Here is a 15,241-nt window from a genome sequence, read left to right as displayed (position 1 = left end):
TTCCTGCTTTGGAAGATTGACAATATTTTCTCTACACTGTGCCAACCTCATAACATAGCTTATAGTTATAATGATGATTGTCAAAATTATGAATCAAATACAATTACATGTAATATAACTATGGCTTTCATTTTCTGAGTTGTTGCTGGTTACAACTGTACTACATCAGATTGGAGCTGGTATAAAGAGTACAATTTTCTTATAAAAAGTATGGAATTTGAAACCAAAGATATTTGAGTCTAACTTGATATGTGATCTGGGTAAGTTCTGAATTCCATGGGGAGAATGCATAAATTAAATGAGGTAATTTTTCTAAAGTCCCTTGTATAATGCTTATGTCAGAGCAATTCCCTAAGTGGTAGCTGTAATGATCAATATGAGGAAATGGATTGAAATGGCATAGATTAGTTTACTCATGGCATTTTCATTGGCAGAGACAGAGAAAGGAAGAGAGACAATGTGAATATCGTAACAGTTGAGCCTAATATAATGAGAAGGCATTGAAGCCAGAAAGGATTTAAGGAAACTCAGCTTAGTTACATAGATACTGAATGGAAATGTAACATTTATCTTCTAGAAGATGTGGGAAATAATGCTTTTTACTGAATATGGTAAAGATTATAATAGCATAGAATAAACTTCCCAAACAACTTCCCGTTTCTTTAATAAAAGATAAAATAGGCCTATTCTTAAAATAACATTTCCAAAACATTAGAACAGGCTGAAAATCACATACCCCACTGAGAAAACTACTTTGAGTGGCAAAAATTCAGTGATGGAAATGAAATATTTATTTTGCCTTCATTAGCAGATAGCCAATGAAACAGGTGCAGTTCTATTTTCTGTTATTGTATGAGGGAAGGCATGGCTCCTGATGTAAAGATACATTTAGAACTGCAATGTAATTAAAATGACTCTAAATTACAATGTACTGAAGGTAACCTCTAAATAGACAGGTGTGGGTAATAGGACAGGTGGGTTTGTTTTGTTTAGAGTAACAGTGTGCTTAACTTAAGGGGGAAAAATTAGATGTCTGTAACTCTGTGATGAATGAAATGACATTTGGGAGGAAGAGGCACAAAAGAAAGGGGATTGATTGTGTAAGAATTACCATCACCTAGCTGGGTATTTTCCTTGGTAAAAGTAAAATTAAACTCTCCTTCCTCAAACAAGATTGGCTCACATTAGCGGTGAACAACAGATGGACCAAGTGTATGATATAAAAGTAAGGAGGCATGCCAGGAGAGGTCAATTCAAAGTCAACAGAATTTTTGTTGTTGAGAGCTCAGGGAAGAAGGGCGGCCAGGAATTAAACTGAAAGGATATTCCTTTGTGTTTGGGAAGATGTACCCATATATTCCTTCCCTTTTCTCTCACATTCTTTCTCCCCCTTGGTTGGATTTCAGGACAACTGACGACTTCCTCCTCTTTCGTTTTCATACTGGTTACAACAAGAAGCAATAAAGAATCTGCAGATCAAACAGGTGGATTTGAGAAATGAGAGAGTAGTTCTGAAATGACAATTCTTTCTGCTGCTGCTGAGGTTTATAGAATTTGAGACACGAGGCAACACACCTGGATCCACGGCTACAGTAATGGTTGAGGAAAATGAGTAGGGATACATGGGGTCATTTGGGTATCATACAGGGAGGGCCAATTAATATTGTGAAACTACCAGCAGGAAGTCTCATAAAATGACAGGCAGCTACATGGCAGGGGCAGATACGAGTTTTGTGGGGCTTGACGTTTCTATAATTTGAGGAGCTCTTTATACAAAATTAAGTACAAAAATGAATATTAAAAGAAAAAAATGACAACTACGGGAACTGTGGAGACTGAGCGATTCATTTAGCATTTCCTTAGACGACTCCCAGAAATTCACACCCAGCAGTGTTTGCTGATTGCAACCTCGCCTTCCCCTTTGCACCTACGATGCTCTTAAATTCCCAGAGCACACAGGGGCCCTTGCCAATCAAGGCAGGTCATTAAGCTTCATTGGAAGAATCCCTTGCCTTCAGGAACTTCCCGCTGTAGCTTATTTTGTCTTGCTTGAGAAGCCTAAAATTACCCTGAAACCTAAATAACAGAAATTTTCCAACTGATGCTTTTCATTTCACTGTAAGAACTAAAAACCCTCACACACCTATCACCTTTCTGGACCTCGGCCGCACAGCTTGCATCGGTGTTGGGTGTTACAGGTAGCGGGACGTTGTCCAGCTGGCCCTCGGGCTCCACACCACGTTGCTCTCCCGGCGCCGGAGCCCCCTGGGACCGCACTCCCGGCGCGGCTGGGAGTTGGGGGCGGGCTGCACGCGGGAGGGAGAGCACCGGCCGCGCCTCCTGCTGATTGGCCCGGCCCTGCCCGTGGAGGCGGGCTCTCCCCCGCGTTCGCCCGGCCCGGGGTGGCTATATTGGCACCGTTCCTGCTAGGTCGGCTCGCTTCCTCGCGTGGATCTGGACCCAGGGAGAAGGCGTCTGAGGGCAGTGCGGGCTCAGGGAGCGGAGCGAGGCTGCCGAGAGCGAGCCGGGAGCTGTGGGGCTGCAGTGCGATGAAGCAGCGGCTCAGGGAGCGGAGGCTGGCAGTGTGGCGAGACGGTCCGGCCCGGGGCCGGGACTGCTGCTCCGGAGGCTGCTGAAGGCGCCGCGGCGGCCGGCGCAGAGCACGGCGGGCGAGAGGGAGGAGAGGCTGCGGAGCGCGGGGAAGCCGGGCTGGGCGGCCGGCGAGCGGCTCGGGTTGGCCTCCCCGGTTGGGATCCCCCGGGTGGAACCATGCGGGTGGCCAAGTGGCTGACGGGGCTGCTCTACCAGCTCTCGCTGTTCATCACCAGATCTTGGGAAATTCACTTGCACCCCAGGCAAGGTAAGGTCACCGCCGGGCGCCTTCAGCAGCGGGGTGGGGGCGAGGGGGGGTGGGTGGCCCAGCCCCGTTGTGAGGATCGTAGTCCTGCAGGGGCTCGCGGGACTCCCGGATCAGCCAGCCCCAAGCATCCTGAGAGGTTGCGGCTGCCCCGGGTTTCGAGGAATTGTGCGCGCCGGGCACCGTGTCCCTCCCGGGTCCACGCGGTGGGGGCGCTTGGGGGCAGAGAGGCGCGTGCGCCCGCAGGGCACCAGTGGGCTGTTGGGAAGCAAAGAGGGATGGGAGAAGGAGTGGGTTGTGCAGGGCCGGGCGTGTCAGGGTCTTTGCTTGGGAAGGTTGGAGCGAGTCGGGGGTGTGGGAAAGCGGAGCACGTGTGTTCGTGTGTGCGCGCGCGCTCGCCAGCGTGTGTGCATTTGTCGTGCCCCTGGTGTATCTGGACCTGGGGCGTTTGGTTCAAGTCTGGGGTTGGGACGTTGGTAACGCGCGGGGGCTCAGGGGCCATATTTCTGTGGTTGTAGAAGCCCTGGTAAGGACGCTGGCCTCCTACGAAGTGGTGACCCCCGCGCGGGTCAATGAGTTTGGCGAAGTGTTCCCTCAGAGCCACCACTTCAGCCGGAGGAAGCGCAGCTCGGAGGCCCTGGAGCCCCCGCCATTCAGGACCCACTACCGAATCAGCGCCTACGGGCAGCTCTTCCAGCTGAACCTGAGCGCGGACGCGGCCTTCCTGGCCGCTGGCTACACCGAGGTGCACCTGGGAGCCCCCGCGCGCGGGGCCGAGGAGCGCAGCGTGGTGGCCCCAGATCTACGCCACTGCTTCTATCGAGGCCAGGTCAATGCTCGGGCGGATCACACGGCGGTCTTCAGCCTCTGTGGAGGCCTGGTAAGTGTCCTCTGGCCCCTGGGTATTTTTCTGGGGACCCAGGTAAGGGCTGTGTTCAGAGAGTCAGTCGTCATTGGGTTTTCCCCGAATCGATGTTAGCAGGGGGATTAACACCTAGATGAACCTTAGCTGAGGCCACCCCTTCCTACCATGGGGGAGAGGCATTTGGAAGATCTGTAGTCTCTACCTGCTGACCCTTTCCGCAAAGGTGGGCGACTCCCGAAGTGTCAGATGTTGAGCTAGTGAGTCAGGGAGTGGACCTATGGGGCCTGTGCCACATGTGAAATGTCTCTTCCAGCAGGGCAGGTGATACCACTCAGACACACGAACTCCGGACCACTTACTGAAGTTGACTCCCCTGAATTTACTTAAATCTCCTTGAATTTAGAAGGAAATGAAAATGAATATATGTAAAATGAAAAGAACTCGAAAAGTTGGCTTTTTTTTTTTTTTTTTTTTTGATAGTATGGGGTGGCCCTAGAGGCTGAATCTGCCGGCGTCTAAATTTCACCATATTTGACAGGGTATCTACAGAGACGTGGTGCCAGTAAATGAGAAATGATCATTAGAGTGACGGGAGTAAGATTTTTGTGTAAAAGAAAAAACCTTACTGTGGAGGGAGGAAATAAAAATAATGGGTTCTTTGTGTTCCTCTCCCTTGCAGGCAGAGGTCCTAACCCCTCCACTCCCAACGATGAACTTCTTCAGCAGGACCTTTTCTGAGCATAACTTTAAATGTGTAAAACGTTAATCAGCTTCCTTTTTAAATACTAACAGTAGTCAAAATGTTACAAATACAATTTATGGTTTCATAATACATCATCAACCCAGCAATCTTATTGGGGCGGGGTCTATTCACTACTGTAGTGGGAAGAAGTATAAACTGGATAGCTACATAACTGATACAAAGGTATCCTTTTATTGGTAACAAAGTCACAATGTCTGTGGTTCTACCTATGATCAAAATGAATTAAGTATCAGGGGTTAGTGAAAATAGGTCGAACACTTTCCTGTCCAAGTTTTTGAAACTCCAGGTTTCAATAGTTTTGTTAAAATAAACCGACTTCATTAACTCTGATTAAAGACAAGTTCAAAAAGAAACAACTAGGAATTTACTGGATTCTAGCATTCAAATGTAATGCTTCCTCTCAGGTTAATTGACCTAAGATGTCTTCCTGGGTGTGAGTATTGGTCTTGACTAAGTAAATTTTGGAAGATCTACTTGATCTTTTTCATGTTACTTTGGCCTGTGTTTACATGGAACGTCTTGAACAATTTCCTTTTCTGCTGTATCTAAATAGAAAGCTTGAAACATCAGAATGGCAGAAACACAGTAATATTTACACAGCCACCTATATATCAAAGGAAAGAAAAATATTCCTTCCTAGAACCTCTCAATGTGTAACTGGTCTGGAAAATTCTAGATTTACTACCACAATTTGTCATGGTTAATGTTTTCTTGATTTAGTATTTCATGGCATGGAAAAACATTCCAGATGGGAAACATTATTAGGAGTGATGTTTCTGTTCATGTTGATTCATAATGCTGGTATAGTTCAAATTCTTATTCAATTTCCCCTTTGTGAAATCAAACAGTTGGAAATGTTTTTAGGTCTTGACTAGTTATCCTCGCCTGTAACTATGCCAATTTGGATATAGTTGTCTAAGTTCTGACTTCTGTATATTTACTTTGCTTTTGAAAATGTATTGATATTCTCAGACTTTAACTTTTTAAAAACTGTATACCTATGTGTTTCAATTTTTATAAGGCTGCATTGAGGACATCAGTCATGGTAGAGCAAGAACTTCGAGTGATGGAGCAAATATCAGCTAAGAATCTTTTAGTAATTGGATCATGACCAATTAAAAGTCCAAGTTACTAATGAGAGAAGTGACATTTGTCGGTTTTTGGTATTTCCACTGGAGCCTATATTAGCCATATACATACGACCCGTAGATCTTTCTACCCCAACTCCATCATTAACTTCATTTAGGTTAATGATGTCAAATAACTGAACTCCTGGTAGGTTCTATAGTCCGTTTGTCACATAACCAGTTCTTCATAGTCTCAGATGAGTCTTTAGATGTGAATAAAATTGTGGTACCCACAACCTGGACCAGCTGAATCGTTTAAAGATCAACTTTGATACAATGCCTGTGAAATTAATACTAATCTTCTGGCCCTGCTCCTTCTTGTTTCCTGACTGGTCTTTGACTTTGTATGTGACTGTGATCTAGCTTTGACTTGTCCATTAACCACTGAGGTTGAAATTTACTGAAGGATTGTTGTTAGAGCTAGTCTTAAGTTCTTTTTCTAGTTTTTTTTTTTTTTTGTTTTAAGTTTGCTTTTAATTATAAATGGATGTTGTATTTTCCTTAAATATCTTGAGTATCTGATTTCCTCACTTTATTGCTAATGTGTATTGTGTTTACATTGCTAGACTCAAACACATGGACTGACAAAAATGGACCCCATACAGGGCCTCAAATTGTTCATTCTGAGATCATTGTTTGGGAGGAAGGTGGAGAGATGGACTTCTAGTTCCTCTGTGCCTTAGTTGTTTTGCCTCTTGTTCCATCAGTGTAATTCAAGATCTGAGAACTTGGGGCTGCCTCTGCTCAGTCAAGTCTAATGGACTCCCCTCATGGGCTCTCACTGTTGCTGTGTATCCCTGTGAGTTGTGGCTGTAGCCCTTATTCTGTGTCTGACTACTGCATCGTGCAGCCCTTATCACTTTGCTTCTGCTGCTGTACCTTCCCTATGTAACGTGGTTTGGTGATGCTGTTGATCTTCCAGACTCTTCTAAGAGTCTGAAATCCTCCATGGTATTTGAAATTCAAGGCAGACTTAGTTCTTCCCTTTGCTAAATTCTGCTACATCCCTAACTTTGTGAAGGGCGTGTGGAGGAGGAGGGATCCCTTTTGGCGGGTCTCTTCCCTGAGTCCTGCTTAACCTGCCGAAACTACTTCTGGCAGTCCCCTTAAACTAACATGCCTTTGTCTCTAGGATCTTCATCCTCCGTGGAGAAGTTGGCACATGCACATCTTTCCATCTGTTTCTTTGGCCCCCAGTCACCCTCCTGGGTGAAGAAATCTGCGAAGTTCCCTTCCACATCTTGTTTAGTTGACTGGTTCTCCTTCCATCTTCTTACTTGAGGTAGCCTCTACCCTTTCTACGCTGACTATTGAGGAAGGAGATGAAACCCAAAGTGTTTCCAAAATCTCTCTATATATGGAGCTGCTTACAAAAAATTGACACCTCAGCATGAATCCCATTTAGTGGACTGCTAGTGTTGGATTAACCCCAAACAGGTGAACTTTAATTCGTATGTGGTTAATTTTTTCCCCATTATTCAGAAGTCTTCATATTCATGTCTTTCACTAAATCACTGAGCCTGAGCTAGTACTTAGTGGCTTTTTTTTTATTTTGAGAGGGAGGGTACGAGCAGGGGAGGGGCAGAGACAGGTTCCCAAGCAGGCTCTGTGCTCCCCATGGAGCTCTCGACTGCAGGCTTGATCCCGTGATCCTGGGAAAATGACTTGAGGCAAAATCAAGAGATGCTCTACTGAGCAAGCCATCCAGGTGCTCTTTAGTTTTAACTGTTGGGGACCCGAGAATCAGGAGCACAGGGTCTGCCAGAAGTCTTTTTCACGTGTGGGTCACTTGTGCTTTTCTGTAACTTATTTAGTCCATTGATGAACTGTCACAGAATGTACAGTTACCAGGCCTTAATACTCCTATTTTCAACTCTAAGCCTTGCTCTTATGGTCCTATTCTCTATCTTCTCATAATGTTAGCACCCTTGCCAAAGTAGAGATCAGTATTCACTAAGCTGAACTTTTGGTGTATACTGGTCAGGATGGCACATGTAAATTACATCCAGGCTTTTCCTAACAGCCCCTGGGACGACCAGTCCTCTATTACCCAGTGGGTTCCCTTCTTCCCAAGGCCCTCAGGGACTAACCTGACTGCCTAGACTGTTAGCTTCACTATTTCTTGGTGGGATTTGAAGCAATGCAGTCGTCTTGGTTGAAAGAAACTGTTTCCAGATGTCCTAAAACCAGACCCTGCATCTGGCTTCTACGGTGTTCTCCTACAGTAACTTGCAGTGGTGCTGTGTACTTATTTGAAGTTTCTCCTAACCATTCTGCGGTGTGTCAAGCACCATATATAAAATTCATAAGGACCTCTCAGTTATTCAAATACTCCATCAAGTACTCTATCAGGGAGAATTTCTTATATCTCTTATGTGAATATTCTGTTAGTTTTGGTCCTCCAAGAAGTGGGTGACAAGACGGGATTGTGTGACTAAGCATTTTGTGTAGGGGGAGTGCCTATGTTAGAGAAAATAAGGAACTCTGAAATGGAAGATGAGAATGTTAGGTAGAAGCATCCAAGGCTGCTGGGGAATCTAAGCAAGATTCGGTGAAGCTTGCCTCAAGCCGAGTTGGGCTGAAAGAGGAGTCCCATGCCCCCTAAGGAGGGGTATACCCTCAGTATCCTTGCCGCACTCAGTTACTGAATGGGAGCATCACTTGAGAGATGGCTGGGTTACAAACTAGGATGGATTTCAAAAGCTAGTGGCTGGGATCCTTGGCCAGTTATGCTTCGCATGTTCAGGGCCATCCTGTACTGCCACCAGGCACACAAACCCAAAGTCTGATGCTGTTGAGAAGAGTGCAGGACGTGTACTGTGTGAACTTGGAGAAAGGAGTAAGAGCATGGAGACCTGTGCTGGAAAAGGCCTCTCCCCTGGACTTTAAGAGGGATAACTCCATGTGGATCTGGAAATTCAAGGGCAGCTCCTCGCCCTGTGCAGCTGGAAAATAGGGTGGAGTGGGAGATGAGGCTAAGGGAGACATCACATTAAAGTGTGGACTTGTGAAAGCATGAGGCTTGAGCTGTGGTGGTGGGGGGAGTTGATGTGTTGGGAAGGTCTTCTCCTTATGCAACGCTGTGCAGGGTACCAGGGATGGCAGTGAGTCACTGAAAGGACCACTCTTGCAGTCTATGGGAGGGGAAGAAAAGTCAATGTGGTTGCAGCAGTGAAGGGAAAGAGTAGGTGCCTGTGTGCGGTATGCTAATGTAGACTAGTAGTTCTCAACTGAGGTCAGGCTTGCTTTTAATTCTTATAAAACTGTCAAGTTAGCTAGCTTACAATGTATACAGTGTAGTCTCGGCTTCAGGAGTAGATTCCCATGATTTATCACTTAGATACAGCACCCAGTGCTCATCCCTCCACCCTCAGTTTGTTTTCTGTATTTAAGAGTCTCTTATGGTTTGCTTCCCTCTGTAACATTTTTTTTTTCCTTCATGGTCTTCTGTTATGTTTTCACTCGTGTGTGGAAGTTGAGAAACTTCTTTCTCTGACTTCTTTCACTTAGCATAATATTCTCCAGTTCCATCCACGTTGCTGGAAATGGCAAGATTTCATTTTCATTGGCAAGTAGTATTTGTGTGTGTCCACATCTTCTTTATCCCTTCATCATTTGATGGACTCTTGGGCTCTTTCCATAATTTTGCTATTGATAGCACTGTGAAAACCTGAATCAGCACTCTTGTATCCTTTGGATAAATTCGAGCAGTGCTATTGCTGGGTTGTAGGGTAATTTTGTTTTTAATTTTTTGAGAACCTCCACACCATTTTCCAGAGTGGCTGCACCAGTTTGCATTCCCACCAACAGTGCAAGAGGGTTCCCGTTTCTCCACATCCTCGCCAACATCTGTTCTTTCCTGAGTTGTCAATTTTAGCTACTCTGAGCGATGTGAGATGGTATTTCAAAGTAGTTTTGATTTGTATTTCCCTGATGCACATCTTTTCATGTGTCCATTAGCCATTTGGATGTCTTTGGAAAAATGTTTATTCCTATCTGCCCATTTCCAATAATCCAATAACTGCCCAATAATCCAAATAACTGGGTTATTTGTTCGGATGTAAAGTTTGGGGAGTTCTTTATAGATTTTGGATACTAACTCTTGATCTGATATGTCATTTGCAAATCTCTTCTCCCATTCCATTGGTTGCCTTTCAGTTTTCTTGATTGATTCCTTTGCTGTTCAGAAGCTTTATCTTAATCACGTAAGTGGGGGCATTTTTCTCTCGTGTGATCTTTGGTGATGTTTGGAGACCATTTTTGCTGTTACGGTTGTGGGGGAGGGTGGTATAGGGAAAGCTATTAGCATTCTGTGGCCAGAGGACAGTAATATGGCAAAACTTCTCTCAATGCATAGAACAACCCCCTTCACAAACCATCAAAATGTTAGTGTTGAAGTTGAACAGCCTTATAAGGGGACACATTTGAATTTTGGACCCTAAAAGACCAAAATGATTTTGATGACTTAAATGACTACATGATCCTGTAACCATTAACCAAGAAAGCTAATGACAGAATAGGTGGCAAGGAAGAGATAATTATTCTAGAAACAGGTGTTTGGATCTAGAATAGGTTTATAATAGTTGAACTTGAATTTACTCTTGGTCTAGAATGTTCTTTCTCTTAAACTCATCATCCTTCAGATCAGTTTTAAGCCTTTTCCCTGATTTTCTCTAGACCAAGCTGACCAGGCCTGCCTTTGTTCCGCTACTGGATTCCTCCTTATGTATCATATATCAAATTGTAGCTGCTGACTCTTCTGTAGACTTTAAGTGCAGGGATGATGATTGTAGCACCCAATGGAGAACACAGAAATGCTCAGGTGAAAGAGCTAAAGCAGCTTTTAACATGTGCAAAGTAATTACACTAGTTCATTACATCAGTCCTAAATGCAAGGAAATTTTTAGCAATTTGTTGAAGTACTTGAACATACTTTAAAAAGTTGTGCATAGGTTAAAAGATAACTAAGTTGTGTTTTTCATGTGGGTTTATATTGCACTCTTGTTACAGGAGGCTTTATTTCTGTTTTGCTTGTACTTCCTGGTTTCCATAAAATATACTTAAGCTATCCAAGAAGGTATTTATTACATACTAGCCACTGTTAGATATTGGTAGTAATGTCAGTACAAGAGTGTTAAACTTCTTCAAATATTCATGAGCTACATAAATGCTGTATCAGCGCAGTAATAGCATGAAGACCTACTGGCTCTTGACTGCCTTAGTCCCAAAGTGACACATTACCGTTGACATTGTGCTAATGCCTGACTTGACGTAGACGAAAAGGGCTGGGAAATGAGGAGCAGTGATAGGACAAGGAGGAGGATAGAATATATGCTAGTTGTCACCACCAATCTTGGCCACGGGCTGCCCTTCTTTTGGCCAAATATCCACTTGTCCTTTTCTTCCTGCACAGCAAGCCTACCTCTCTCATCTACAAGGAGACCACCTGTTGGGGGCACGGTCTTCATCCCCAACCCAATACGCAGCATGACTGTGACCCTAATCTTAAACTTCCTACAGGAAAAAAAGAAACCTGATTTATAGCCATTTTGGACAACTTCTGAGGAGGGATTGTGGAGCCTTGCTACCTTGGCAGGAGAGCTCTTTAATCACCTTCTTGGATTCCTCTTTCTGGACAGCCAAGTCACCAAGGCCCCTGGTTCTGTTCTCTGGGCGGGTCTTGCCCATCTCGTCATGGCCACATCTAAGATTCTGGGAGGATGCTGTCTGGGGGGTGGAGATGGGGGTTGGGGCAGGTTTTAGGAATGCTGAGGTAATTGAGGGGCTATGGTTTATGTTACAACTAAAGCAATCAGGGCTTCTTTAGTCCAGGCTCATGGTTTCTCTGACTGTTTGGTACTTAAAAAAAACAAAAAAACAAAAACAAAAAAAACTTAGCTGACTTCAGACGGCAGATTGAGTTTTGGTAATTACTTCATGTTAATTATCTATGACCGTTGCCAAAGGCATTCACGTTAAATCTGTGAATGCCAAGAATATCTCCTAAGGAAAAGCAAAATATTGGATTTTTCCCTTACTGATAAAAGTCCAGCTGTACTAAAGTAGAACAAACTATAATAAATCGTAAACTTTAGGGAAAACTATACCAGGAGACATAAATGAAAAAATGATATATTTTCCTAAATAATTGAAAACTACATGTTATTTGTAAACTAGACTATAAGAAACATGCTATAAATATGACAGATGGTCTGGCAGGTATATGGCATGTGTCCTAGACGTTACATATATTTTCAAGTAGCATGGACTTAAAACACTTCCATAATCAGTCATGAAGATATTTCCATCATACATCTATAAAACAATTCTGAATGACTTCTTAAAGTTTCTAATTGTTATAATGCCTTTAGGTTTTATGTCTTCAGATATTCCACTTAGAAGTTGAGAGAGGCTATCCTGAAAACTCCCTAGACCTCCCAAAATGTTGACTGTTCTGTACCCTTATGAGTTCCTAGAATTTCAAAAATCCTCAGTGCCCACAAGAAAGAAATACTACAGAATTTATTCCTTGTTGTTGTTGCTGGGACACCACTTGCACCAGGGTCATTTGGCTATATAAGGCTTGGGTGGGTGAGTCTGGAGTCCTCCTCTTGATCCTCAAGGGCAAGGATTGGCGAGTGTGGTCTCTTTTCAGAGGAAGTATTGGCAATGCATTTTCTCTTTATTGCCTCCTCCCACTTTTATACTGGAGATCTGGAGTTGCCTTGTGGAATGGGGAGTAATGAATGTTGCCAGAGGAAAGGACTCCTCTTGAAAGTCTTAGAATTTTCTACTTTAGACAACTGGAGCCAACTAGATTTTCTTCATATTTGAAGTGTGTGTATATATGATGCTATTTCCTAGGCGTGATCAGTGGTGTTATGAGGAAATGTAATGGAGAAAAACCTGCATCCAATGGAGTAGCTCAAAATAAAAATGAATCTGAGTTAATCTTCATGATCTTTTATTACATAATTATGCTCTGCCTAGGGGGAAAAGGGTGGCTGTAATATGTGCGCGTGCACGCAGTTTGTTTTTTGACAGAGTGGGCAGGGACAGAGAGGGGGACAGAGGATCCCAAGTGGTCTCTGTGCTGACAGCGGAGAGCCCCATGTGGGGTTGGAACTCTTGAACCCTGAGACTATGAGCTAAATCGAAGTCGGACACTTAATCAACAGAGCCACCCAGGTGCCCCAACATCTGTGTTTTTAGTGGAGAATTTTTTATCCTATTTCAAAATCCATCTCAAAATCACTGATGTTTTAACAATACTGCCTTTCTCAGGAAATTAGGTAGAATTATTTCTATTCTACAAGTTGTGGAATGGAGAGTCCAATATGAAGTGACTTGCTTAAGTTTCTGTAAGTGCAAACACAGATCATCTCCTCCGGCTCTCTTATAAATAGCATTAACCTGATTCTCCTCCAATTTATGAAAAATTACCACCACAAAAACCAAAATACTACCAGTGATCCACCCCTAAAATTAAAACTCAATTTTCTTAATCATTGAGAGCAACTGGTTCCTAAAATTCTTAGAGGCTCTAATTGCCCTACTCAGTTGGAATTTATGTTTGAATGTTCTGTACTTGCCAATGCTAATGTGATAACTATAACTGACTTTGGAAAAGTGTCCAGTTTATATTCTACTGGTTTTTACTATTTAATGAAATCTGAGTACATTATTAGTTGTGGCTACAGTACATGTGTTTGCCATGTATCTGGAAAAAAGTATGTATAAATGGCACAATAAGGAGGAACATTTTGGAAAAACAATTACATATATAAAAATACTCTACATAAAAATTTTGACCTATGAGAATAAATTGGAACCAGTTGTATGTATAATTGCTTAATGCCTCAATACAGCTTGGTAAAAAGATCGTTGCTCAAGTAACTGGGAAACCCTTGCCCAAGTGAAAACTAGTTTTGCTGCTTTTAATAGTCATAAAAAGAACGTGTTCGGAATTTGATTGGCATTTCTCATGAATCAAATTGCAATGCCCCTCTGCAGACAGGCAGGTTGCTAAAAATATGGCATGATCTAAATAGGATTCCATGAACCACCTGTTTTAAGTCTTCCAATTTCTTACCAGGTTCCTTTCCAAGTTTAAAAGCTTCCTTACAAGCCTTTAGGCAAAGCTCTAATATTTTTACTTGAACAGAAAGTCCCCTGCAGTGGGGTGGGTTATAGAAAACATGATGGGAGTAACATACTTAAGTTCCTCATTGATAAATACGGAGGAGTTACTGTGAGGACAAATGATTCTATAAGTATTCCTAAAACATAAGGTTTTTGTTGGGGAAAAGCCTTTGAGTTATAAAAGCAATATTCTTACCAGGCTACAGTGTTCTGGTACAACTTAAAAGGAAGTTCTGATGGACTCTGGATAGAGCTATTTTCACTTTTCACGTGGGAATACAAGCTTGACCCCTGTGCAGTGTTATTGGAACATTATGCTAGAAAAACCCCATTGTCAGATTTTGATCCAAAAAAATTTAAAAATTTCCAAGGTAGAGCTTCAGTATAGCTTTTCCCAGTAGTTTGGCATTCAAAGTAGTTTTGTAGATGCATTTAGATATGTAATAAGCCACCTCATGTCTATTTGTATCTTTTACCAAGATGCTATCACATTTCCTTCTTCAGCATGCTTTTTTAAAAAGACAGAAAGCAATTTTTCCATGGGCCCGTTTATTCACGTTTCAAAAATAGTGTCTTTGTTCCTGATAAGCATAGTTGAAGTTTTTCTGGGAACACGCAGGGAGCTGAAATTTTGGTATATATTGAAAATAAGTGATCTGTAGTTATCGCTGGAAAACAGGAATTAGTAGAATTAAATATGCTAGTGTATAGACCAGTAGAATATCCAAGAAATAGATGAATTCTTAATATATAGCTACATTGTTTAGACTGGAACATTAATACACTAGAATTCAATTATCTTTTAAGCCTTTAAAAAAGTGTAATCCTAACCTATTATGTAACTGAGTGCCAAAACATTTTACCAGTTAGCATTGAAAGAAAACCAAAGCATGTAAATTTATGGCAAGTCCCCTAACCACCATAACTTAATGTTAGAGGAAAAAATAAGGGGAGAAAACCAGGTACTTCACCATGTTCCTTTCAAAAATGTTCATTTCTATGGATATGTATTGAGTATCTGCTACATCTTAAGCAACGTTTTAAATTTTTGGAACTGTAAGCGTAGTAATGGCTTTATCTTTAAGGAGATGTTGATCTAGTAATAATTGTGTGTGAAGAGAAACTTAGGCCTGTAATTGCTATAATCATTTAAATGGCTTTAAGGGATTATTTAAAATTGTGATTTAAATGTTATTTACAATGAGATTTAAAGCAATAACTTCAGTTATTCTCTAAATAACATATTTATAACTAAGAACTGGAAATGAGGCCTCATTCATCAAGACTGTGCTTATCCTATCTGTGATTCAGTAATTGATCTTTGAATTTGTTCTTCATAGGATTTGCTTAAGTGGAAAATTGCCAAGTTTTTAGATTGTTTAAAATGTTTATTTTGAGAGTGCAAATGTGTGCTCCTGAGCTAGTGGGGAGGGGCAGAGAGAGGGAGAGAGAATCCCAAGCAGGCTCTGGGCTATCAGCATGGAGCT

General features: G+C 42.5%; 1 protein-coding gene across 1 annotated transcript in view; it reads left to right on the top strand.

The window, feature by feature from the left end:
* The first annotated feature begins 2,757 nt into the window (after positions 1-2,757).
* ADAMTS20 (ADAM metallopeptidase with thrombospondin type 1 motif 20) overlaps positions 2,758-15,241 on the top strand; it is a 176,923-nt gene continuing 164,439 nt past the window's right edge. Inside the window, exons 1-2 of the mRNA XM_043563431.1 lie at positions 2,758-2,860; positions 3,376-3,737. Coding sequence (XP_043419366.1) covers positions 2,770-2,860; positions 3,376-3,737 — 453 coding nt within the window. The 5' untranslated portion in view covers positions 2,758-2,769. The remainder of the gene's footprint in view (positions 2,861-3,375; positions 3,738-15,241) is intronic.

The sequence above is a fragment of the Prionailurus bengalensis genome, chromosome B4, assembly GCF_016509475.1.
Source record: "Prionailurus bengalensis isolate Pbe53 chromosome B4, Fcat_Pben_1.1_paternal_pri, whole genome shotgun sequence".
Lineage (NCBI taxonomy): Eukaryota > Metazoa > Chordata > Mammalia > Carnivora > Felidae > Prionailurus > Prionailurus bengalensis.
This window is presented reverse-complemented; position numbering and strand designations above follow the sequence as displayed.